The sequence below is a fragment of the Meles meles genome, chromosome 8, assembly GCF_922984935.1.
Source record: "Meles meles chromosome 8, mMelMel3.1 paternal haplotype, whole genome shotgun sequence".
In the NCBI taxonomy this organism is placed as follows: domain Eukaryota; kingdom Metazoa; phylum Chordata; class Mammalia; order Carnivora; family Mustelidae; genus Meles; species Meles meles.
In genome coordinates, this window is record NC_060073.1 from 58,015,619 (window position 1) to 58,026,946 (window position 11,328).

The following is an 11,328-nucleotide window of genomic DNA, read 5'->3' on the forward strand; positions in this document are numbered from 1 at the left end:
TTGCCCAGCTTTGACTATTGGGGCTCTTACAGTTGGCTCCTGTGTCCCTTTGTCTTACCCTCATAACTGTGTGTTCTTTTTGGAAGGGCAGGGTCACTTCTTTACTTTCTGGGACCATGAGATTCTACAGGCATATCTCATATATCACCTGCCCAAATCTTAGAATGTGATATTTCTCCAAGGATTACTGATACCTTTTATTGGATAATGGTATTAGAAACAAAGTTTTGGGTGTTGGATGTACTTTACTACTGGGGCGTCATTGGTTTAAACCCTCTCACCTGGTATGGCAAGGAAATATAGGAGTATATGCTAACCTGTGTGTATATACCCATATTTACAAATATTTATCATCTATTTATCTATCATCTTTCTATCATCTGCCATCTACCTAAAACTAAACATGGTAATGTCTCTAACTCTAATCTGTTACCACATGAATTGTTCTAGTATCCTCTCGTGCTTCTCTGTGAACTCACACTCCAAAAAAATAAGAAACCTAGTCCTCACTATATGTCATACATTTACATAATTGTTCAATAACACTATGCATATGTAGATGCACTGGAATTGTTAACCTATAACTCCATGGGGGAAAAATTGCCTGAGACAGTACAGTGCTTTATTATAGCTCTTTTGGCCTTTGGTGTCACAGACTCCAGTCATTTCAAGAATTACTTGGGTTAAAAATTTTTTTTCATCCACCCTAGTGAGGTTTTTCCCCCTACATTTTGAGAATATACAATATTTCTCATACTATGCATTTCGTCATGGAATCCCCTGAACTCCTCAATGATTTTTTTTTTAATTTGCAGACATTAAGATCATCTTTTGTGTTCCAGAATTCTGAGGGTTTTTCCAAATGTATATCATACATCCACCTTTACAGTATCATATAGAATAGTTTCACCAATCTAAAAACTTCCATGTGCATCACATATTCAATATCTCCCCAGTCCTCCTCCTCCTGGCAACTATGGATATTTTTTGTGATTTCTTTATTTTTGCTTTTTCCAGAATATATTTTCCCTAGAGTCACACAAGGTGAAACCCTTTCAGATTGGCTTCCTTTACTTCAGAATACACATTTAAGATTCATCTGTGTCATTTCATGGTTTAGCATCTTACTTCTTATTAATGCTGAATATATCCATGTGTTATGTGTACTGGATATACCACAGTTTGGATATTCATTCACCTATTGAAGGGCATTTTTGTTGCTTCCAGTTCTTTATGAATAGAGTTGTTCTAAGTATCCACATGTAGATTTATATGTGGACATAGTTTTCAAAACCATCGGACAAATTCTTTAGAATGTAATTGTTGGATCATATGGTAAGACTATATTTCCCTTTGTAAAAAAAAAAAACTCCAAACTTTTTTTCTAAATGATTGTGCCATTTTGCATTTCCACTAAAAATGAATGAAAAGTTCTATTACTTTCTTTGCATGCTCACCTACCTATCTTATCTATGATATTTCCTTACTGATTTATTTTTAGTTTTAGCCATTTTTAGAGGTGTAAAGTAGAAACTTATTGCATCTTTTAATTTGTAATTCCTTAATGGAAAAATATACTGAGCATCTTTTCATGTGTTTCTTTTCAATCTCTATATTTTCCGTGTGGGGTGCCTGGACAAATCTTTTGCGCAGGTTTTAATTGGCTTATTATTCCTTTTTAAAGATACATATGTTTTACTTGAAGGTTTTGATTTTTTTAATCAAACTGAGGGAGATCTCCTCTATTCCTTGTTTGCTGTGTGTTATTATAAGTATGTGTTATTGTTGTTGTTTTAAGAAAATACATTTTTTAACCATTGATTTGGTCAATATGAATTTTCTTCTTTAGGCTGATGTTCTAGGTTACATTGTTTGTTTTTGAACACTGAATCCATCTTGTATATCAAGAATAAACAACATTGATCAACGTATACTTACTTATTCTGGTAAATTGTTAGCTTTAATTTAATAATATTTCATTGGGGATTTTTGCATCTATTCATGAGAGATAATTTTGAGACATGGTCTATATAGGTAGCTAGATGTAATCTTTATGTATGTTTTTTGGACCTCTTTAAATGACTTTGGTATTAGGGTATGTCCAGCTTCATAATATAAGTATTTTTTAGCTTCTATAGTCTGGAAGTTGTTTTAAAGAATTGATGTAATTTCTTTCTTTCATGATTGGTAGAATTCATTAGTGAAACCCTCAGAACCTGATTGTTTTGGAAGGTTATTAATTAGTTATGCAACTTATTTAATAAATATGGAGATATTTAGGTATTTGGAACTGCAAATTTTCTCCTGTTGGCCTTATATCATTTGTATATATCAAGCTGACCATTGAGTAATATGAGTTTGAACTATGTGGATTCATTTAAATACGGTACAACATTATACATGTGTTCTCTCTTCCTTAAGATTTTCTTAACAACCTTCTATTTTCTCTACCTTACTTTATTATAAGAATACATATATAAAACATATAACTTACAAAAATAGGTGTTAATTGACTGTTTATATTATCAGTAAAGCTTCAAGTCAACAGTAGGCTATTAGTAGTTAAGTTTTGGGGGTGTCAAAAGTTATAAGTGGACTTTTGGCTGCATGGGGGTGGGGGAACAGTGCTCCATTTTCTGTGTTGTTTGGGATCAAGACCCACCAACATAGGGTTTGGGGATGTTGACCTTATATATAGGACTAAAAGATATTTTCAATGCTGTTGTTGCTAAACTCTGCTTGGCTTTTTAATTGTATGGAATTTATGGAAAGCAACTTTGGGAGATGGTTGGAGACAATGAACATTAGGACTATAAAAGACATGGTTAGGACATGAATATATAGTAGCTGTTAAAATTTTAATAGCAGAGATCATTACTTACAGATTGGCATATCTGAATCTTATCGTGAGACAACTGGAAATATGTACGAACTTTCCTTCAAAAGGTAGGACACTGAATTTAGTTTCTTTGAGGAATCCTGTTGGTAATCATGTGTGGCTTTCAAGATAGGGGGCCTCATAATGGATGGAGATTTAAAATCAACTTATAAAAATAATTTTTAAATGGAAAGATATGAATCTTTATGTACTTTATTCTTAAATATTAGTAAATTTGAATTGTGCTTAAAATGAAACACAACATCCAAATTAAGGAAAACCCTGGGAAGAATGCTGTTGCTATCCTTTTGAAAAAAGAGGCCATCAATAACTTAGAATGTACATCTTTCTGTCTCTAAAAGAAAAGAGCTTTTAATGTGCTCAAGATGCTCCAGGAAGTAAATTCTTCAGATAATTATATTTAGATATCCTTGTGTCACCTTCCACTAATTCCTTTCAGAAAGTGTTTACCGATGTCTCTAGTCCATGCTCCTTGCTGAAAGATAACCTTCCATACTTCTAAACCCTGAGGGTACATGTTCTGGATCAGTCATATTACAGAGTTGGACAGTCATTTTTGTACCATAGGATGGCAAACATGCCATAGGAAAACTTGTTCCTAGCCTCTTGAGCAGTTGCTTTTATGTTCTGTCTCATGATTTTTTATGTACACATCAATTTCTGCTCACAACAAATTCAGGAAGATTAATAAAAAGATCTTTGTTCCCCAGAAGTCATGGAAGAGATACATTCCTAAAAGATTACACAAAAATACTTGTAAGAATATCCAACAAATTCTTGTAAAAGTAGGGGAACTTTGAAAATTTATTTTCTACCTGAACTTGTCTGAGATTCACCTACTTTTGCAAAGCACAAAATCAAAAAGAATGCATGTATGCTGTAGTTCACAAGGAAAGAGGGCTTTGGAGAGGCAGAAATAATGCTATATACAGAAGTTTGTCTAAATACACATAACAAACACACACACACACACAAACACACCACCACCACCACCACCACCACCACCACACCGCCTTGTAAGGAAAAAATCTGATTAAATATAATTCACATTCAAGCTTCTTTTAAAAACAAGATTTTCATTCTTAAACACAAGTTTTCATGTACTTGTTTTCAGGTACATTCACCTCATGCTTCTTCAGAAGGGGTGGTGGTGGCACAGTGAGGGCACATAGTGCCTACAGGGTTTTATGAAGAATAAGTAAAAAGATGCTAAAATGAAAAGGCAAAAACTGGAGACATTTAAAAGGCAAAAACTGGAGACATTTAAAAAACAAAAAACTGCACTAAATACCCCAGGATTGTCCCCAGTGAAATCAGATATATTTAAGTTTTTCACAGAAATCTATGAACACCTTTTTTATTTTACATTCAAATTTAGATCTTTGTTTCAGAGAAAACAAGGCAATTGACATAAACTAAGTGTGCCAGCTGGAATATATTCTATTTTCAAACACAGAGAGATGGATGTTCACTACATCTCCATACTTAAAAGGAAAAGTCTCTTGTGGGATTTTCCCCCTACTGAAAGGGAACCCAATATTGAGAAAAATAAGCACTCCACACCAACAGGGAGAGGAAACATTGAGATTTAAGAACAGAAAGCATTCTCCAAAGTTTTTTCCTTTAGGAGTTAAAGGATCTCTTGATATGAGGAGCATTTAAAAAGATAATCAACCTAGAGTAGGGTCAAAATCAATTCTTTCAGTTCTGTCTACACCCTCAAGAGCTAAGGAAACAAGGGATTTTATTTTGAGGTGAAAACACGGATCACACACTCACGAATCTGCTTTGTCCTCACACCATAGATTATAGGATTGAGGGCAGGTGGAACAACCACATAGAGATTGGCAACCAGGATGTGGACATAACGGGGAATTTTTTTGCCAAATCGGTGGGTGAGGAAGGAGAAGAGAGAAGGAGTATAGAAAACACACATGACCCCAACATGTGACCCACACGTACTCAGAGCTTTGTGACGAGCATCTCGAGATGGGAGGCGGAAAACTGCACGAAGGATGTAGGCATAAGAGACTCCAACCAATGCCACATCTAAAATAAGAAAAGAAGCCACAAAAAGCCCATAAATGGCATTAACTTGAATGCTGGCACAGGCCAACTTGGCGATGCCCATGTGCTCACAGTAGGAGTGAGCAATAATTCGAGTCTCACAGAACGGCAGTCGATGGGTTAGGTAAAGAATGGGCAACATAAGCAAGACAGGGCGCATTATAATACCCACACCAATGCCTGCTAGCACTCGGGGCGTCAGGGTGGTTGTGTAGTGGAGTGGCACGCAGATAGCCACATAGCGGTCAAAAGCCATAGCCAGCAGAACAGCGGACTCCATTCCTGTAAGGGTGTGTATCAAAAACATCTGAGCCACACAGGCTCCAAAACCAATTTCGTGTGCATCAAACCAGAAGATACCCAACATTCTGGGCACTGAGGTTGTGGAGAGGGCCAGATCTATGGCTGATAAGATGGCTAGAAAGTAGAACATAGGATCTCGCAGAGTACGGTCAGACCAGATGATCAGCAAAATCGTAGCATTGCCCAACAGAGCCATTAAGTAAATGGAGCAAAAAGGCAGGGAGATCCAGCCATGGGAACTCTCAAGTCCTGGGATGCCTGTGAGAAAGAAGGTGTCTGGGTGGAAAGTGGAAGTGTTTGTGTGGAACATCTTGCCACGGATGAGATGAGAAGTAGTTGACTACTCTAGAAGGAAAAACAAGAGCATATCTCAAAACTTTCCAGTAGGCTTAATTTTTATCTATAGTTTTATTATAAAAGCTAATGCTGGGGGGCCTGGGTGACTCAAACATTTAAGTGTTCAACTCTTGATTTTAGTTTAGGTCATGATCTCACAGTTGTGAGACTGAGCCCACATTGGGCTCTGACTGGGCATGGAGCCTGCTTAAGCATCTCTCTCTCCTTCTCTCTCTGCCCTTTCTCTTCTTTCTCTATGATGAAAGAGAAAGAAAGAAAGAAAGAAGAAAGAAAGAAAGAAAGAAAGAAAGAAAGAAAGAAAAGGAAAAGGAAATAAAGAAAAGAAAAACTAATACTAAAAGGAGTTCAAAGTAGGGCACCCGGGTGGCTCAGTGGGTTAAGCCACTGCCTTCCGCTCAGGTCATGATCTCGGGGTCCTGAGATCGAGTCCCGCATTGGGCTCTCTGCTCAGCAGGGAGCCTGCTTCCCTCTCTTTCTCTCTGCCTGCCTCTCTATCTACTTGTGATCTCTCTCTCTCAAATAAATAAATAAAATCTTAAAAAAAAAAAGGAGTTCAAAGTAATACGCGGGAACAGACTTAGCACTCTTCAAATGGAAGGAACATTAACTTCATAAAAGGTCTCCCTCCCTCTCAAGTTTTGGACAATAATATCTTACATTCCTTTGCTGAAGCCCCAAATAAAATCTGGAAAATATATTAAAAACATAAAATGGCTTATATTTATACTGAAATATCAATCTTCTTTGAAGACAAAGTTCACTTTACCTAAACACATCAACACAAAATCACCAAGTTGTCTGTGTACAGACAACTGCACACAGAATACGATAATATAAAATGAATATAAGTGTACCTAACAGCTATAGAATGATAGTAAATATAACAAGATTTCATTAACTGTTTTGTTCAGTATTCAGTATACTTTGATACATATTTAGAAAACCAGTTCCTTGGGGCACCTGGGTGGCTCACTGTGTTAAAGCCTCTGACTTCGGCTCAGGTCAGGATCCCAGGGTCCTGGGATCGAGCCCCGCGTCGGGCTCTTTGCTCAGCGGGGAGCCTGCTTCCTCCTCTCTCTCTGCCTGCCTCTCTGCCTACTTGTGATCTTTGTCTGTCAAATAAATAAATAAAATCTTTAAAAAAAAAAAAGAAAAGAAAAGAAAAGAAAACCAGATCCAAAATGATCTGGTCATTATTTTTTTAAAGATTTTTATTTATTTATTTGACAGACAGAGATCACAAGTAGGCAGAGAGAGAGGAGGAAGCAGGCTCCCCGCTGAGCAGAGAGCCTGGACGTCAGGCCCAATCCAGGACCCTGGGATCATGACCTGAGCCAAAGGCAGAGGCTTTAACCCACTGAGCCACCCAGGTGCCCCTGATCTGGTCATTTTGATGACTGCATCTCTCCATATTTACTCAGATGTCCCCACAGATGTGCTGTGCTGAATCTCAGATATAATAAGAGTTGCACAAAGATGGATAGACACACCATACACTGTACCGTGCATCAGATATGAAAAGAGACACACAAAGATAGTAAAATTCTGCAGCTAGAAATTACCTCCAGGAGAGAAACACATCTCTTTGTCATAACATTCTGATTGGAATTAATAAAGAATCCCAAGATTTTGTTGGTTGCCAAACTCTCAAAATGTCCGTGTATATCCAGCAATTCTACCCATCCTTGTAGTGTGTGTAGGGAGGGGGTAGATTTGGGGGAAGAATAATGAAAATATATATTGAAAGAAGAAGCTTTGAGAGAAGTAAATGTTTGTTTCCAATTATAATCATGGTGGTCAACATCAGGCTTAAGAAATACATGCTCCTGATTTACCACACTATAGTTATGATCCCTCTCTCTTTCTCCTTTTCTCCATCTTTCCATCCATCCTTCCTCCTTTTTTCTATATTTCTTTCTTTCTTTCTCCTTATAGAAAAAAAAAACAAGCAAAGATAAGATATCACTATAGGAAAAAAAAGGAAAGTATAAAAAATATAGGAAAAGTGAAAAAAAGAAGACAAGAAAGAAAAACATAAGGAATCATAAGGGAAAGAAGATAGGAACGAATGTAGGAAAGAAGGTCATCTCAACTCTAATTTACTCTTGAGAAAAGTGACAGAGAAACGTCCAAATTTAGAGAAATATTTTATTAATAACATTTAAAAAACAGAGATTCCCCAGCTAGGTAAGTCCTGCAAGACTGTACATAATGTTCATCTGCAGGCTGCGTATGTCTCTGCTTCCCTCTTTGTAATCAGTTTTATAAATCTGCACTTACTCTGGGCCCTTGAAGAGCCCATTTTTAAATTAGTCTTTTGGAAGACCATGCCCTAATACACAATTATCACTGAGAATTGAGATCATTTGTACCACAACTTTAAGTTCCTTCTATAGAGGGTTATTTTAAAAATTTAAATTGTCTCAGTGTAATACAGTAAGACTTTTTTCAGTCAGAAGATCTTTCTACAGTAGTGAGATAAAATATATTAGCTTAATAAATTCAGCTGTAGTCTGTTCCTTAACTGTTAGACAAGAGTCTCTGGTCACTATTCATCTCCATCACACATTTAATAGGAAACTTACCTCCAGCAGGAATAGGGCTAGAGAGCTCCAGTATATCTACTAAAGGGAATAAGGTTTTATACTACCCATATTTAGGGTCCTTGGGGGCCTGTCTGAAAACAAAGCCAACTCAAATTCCCTGCATGAACCAGAACTAATACCCAAGAGTCTCCTGAGAAAGATCCCATTCTCTGCACCTGAGATAAAGAGACTAATAGATTGCAGACATACACTCACCTTCCCCACCTACATCTTGTCATAAGAAGTCAGATGGGCAAAACGAATGCTACCAAATATATTCAAATGAAATATGAAGTGAACAGAATCTCTTACTGCGTAAATTTTGCATCTTGATTTTATTAGATATTATAAAAGTGCAGATTTAGAACATTAATGACCAATATATGTATCTCCCCTCCCCATACCCATGTCTTAGGAATCTCAATAATTTATTAATATAGCTAACAAATAAGATAAAATTTCTTGTTTCTTTTCTATGCACTGCTAGTCTTACTGGCTTTCTTCTTTATTTAAATTTAATTAAATAACATATAGCACATCATTGGTTTTAGATGTAGTGTTCAATAAATCTTTAGTTCTGTATAACACCCAGTGCTCCTCACATCATGTACCCTCATTAATGCCCATCACCTGTTACCCAATTCTCTCACCACCTCCCTTTCTGCAACCCTTTTGCTTTGCTGTGCAGAAGATTTTTATCCTAATGAAGTCCCAAAAGTTTATTTTTGCTTTTGTTTCTCTTGCCTTTAGAGACGTGTCTTGCAAGAAGTTACTGTGGCCAAGGTCAAAGAGGTTACTGCCTGTGTTCTCATCTAGGATTTTGATGGATTCCTGTCTCACATTCAGGTCTTTCATCTATTTTGAGTTGATCTTTGTGTATGGTGTAAGAGAATGGTTGGTTCATTCTTCTGCATGTGGCTGTCCAATTTTCCCAGCACAATTTATTGAAGAGACTGTCTTTTTTTTTATTGGATATTCTTTACCGCTTTGTTGAAGATTAATTGACCACAGAGTTGAGGTTCCATATCGGGTTCTCTATTCTGTTCCATTGATCTGTTTTTGTGCCAGTACCATGCTGTCTTGATGATCACAGTCTTGCAATATAGCTTGAATTCAGGCATCATGATACCCCCAGATTTGGTTTTCCTTTTCATTCCCTTGGTGATTTGGAATCCTTTTTGATTCCATACAAATTTTAGGATTATTTGTTCAGTTCTGTAAAAAATGCCAGTGATATTTTGATGGGGATTGCACTGAATGTGTAGATTGCTTGGCCAGCATAGACATTTTAACAATGCTTATTCTTCCAATCCATGAGCATAGAATTTTTTTCCATCACTTTGTGTCTTCCTCAACATCTTTCATAAGTGTTCTGTAGGTTCTTGTGTATAGACCCTTTATGTTTTGCTTAGGTTTATTCCTAAGAAGAATTTTAAAAATTCATGGAAACTAATGATAATGAAAACAAATCAGTTCAAAACCTCTGTGATACAGCAAAGGCTGTCCTAAGAATGAAGTACATAATAATACAAGCCTCTCTCAAAAATTTTTTTAAAATTTCCAAATACACAAGGTAACCCTATACCTAACAGAGGTGGAGGGGGAAAAAAGGCTTCAACCCAGCAGGAGAAGAGAGATAATGAAGATTAGAGCAGAAATCAGTGAAATACAAACCAGGAGAAAGTAGAATAGATCAATGAATTTAGAAGAGATTCTTTGAAAGACTTAATAAGATCAATAAACCTCTGGCAGACTTATCTAAAGGAAAAGAGAAAAGACCCAAATTAATAAAATCACGAATGAAAGGGGAGAGATCATGATCAACATCAAGACAATTTTAAGACTATATTAGGATCACCTACATGCTAACAAATTATCTAATTTGTTAGATAAATGATTAGATATGTTAGATAAATTAGAAATGTTAGATAAATGAAGAAATGATTGCATTCCTGAAAACTTATTAACTACCAAAACTGAAACAAGAAGAAATAGAAAATCTGAATAGACAAATAACCAGCAAGGAAATGGAAGCAGTAATCAAAAACCCATTCATTCTTTAGCAGGTTGCTTTTTAACCTCCAGGTGTTTGCATTCTTTCCAAATTTTTCTTTTGGTTGAGTTCTAGTTTCAAAGTATTGTGGTCTGAAAATATGGAGAGATTTTTTTCAATCTTTTGGTATCAGTTGAAACCTGATTTGTGACCCAGTATGTGATCTATTCTAGAGAAAGTTCCATGTGCACTCAAAAAGAATGAGTATTCTTCTGTTTTAGGATGGAATGCTCTGTACATATCTTTGAAGTCCATCTGGTCCAGTGTGTCATTCAAAAGCCCTCATTTCTTGGTTGATCTTCAGTTTAGATAATTTGTCCATTGGTGTGAGTGCAATGTTGAAGTCATTCATGTATTCATGAAGCTATTCATGTATTATTATCAATGTGTGTCTTTACTATGATTATTAATTGGTTTGTATAATTGATTGTTCCCATGTTGGGACACAAATATTTATAATTGTTAGATATTTTTATTGATTATACCCCTTAAGTATGATATAATGTCCTTCTTGATCTCTTATTAGTCTTTGGATTGAAGTTATTTTGTCTCGTATGAGGATTGCTATCCCAGCTTTCTTTTGAGGTCCACTAGCATGGTAAATTGTTCTCCATCCCCTCACTTTCAGCCTGGAGGTGGCTTTAGGTCTAAAATGAGTTTTTTGACAACATATGGATGGGCCTTGCTTTTTTATCCAATCTGATACCCTGTGTCTTTTGTTTGGAGCATTGAGCCCACTTACATTCAGAGTAACTATCGAAAGATTATTAATCTAGTGCCATTGTGTTGGCTGTAAAGTCCCTGTTTCTGTAGATTGTCTCTATTTCATTTTAGTCTATGTTACTCTTGAGGTCTCTCTTCACTTAAAGGATCCCCTTTAGTATTTCTTACAAGGCTGGCTTGGTGGTCACATATTCTTTCAGTTTCTGACTGTCCTGGAAGTTCTATATCTCTCTTTTTATTCTGAACAACAGCCTTGCTGGATAGTAAAAGTCAATGAAAATTAATTTAACATAAAAATAAAATAACATAAAATGTACTTAAAGAGATGAAATACGCGGACG

At 36.2% G+C, this 11,328-nt stretch overlaps 1 protein-coding gene across 1 annotated transcript; it reads right to left on the minus strand.

Annotated features, from left to right (window-relative positions):
- Nucleotides 1-4,643: 4,643 nt before the first annotated feature.
- LOC123949087 (olfactory receptor 52J3-like) lies at nucleotides 4,644-5,579 on the minus strand. Its single transcript, XM_046016398.1, has one exon. The coding sequence runs from the start codon at nucleotides 5,577-5,579 to the stop codon at nucleotides 4,644-4,646; it is 936 nt and encodes a 311-aa protein (XP_045872354.1).
- Between the last annotated feature and the right edge of the window lie 5,749 nt (nucleotides 5,580-11,328).

Coding starts and splice junctions, on each gene's coding strand:
- LOC123949087 (XM_046016398.1), bottom strand. CDS start 5,579: ATGTTCCACACAAACACTTCCACTTTCCACCCAGACACCTTCTTTCTC.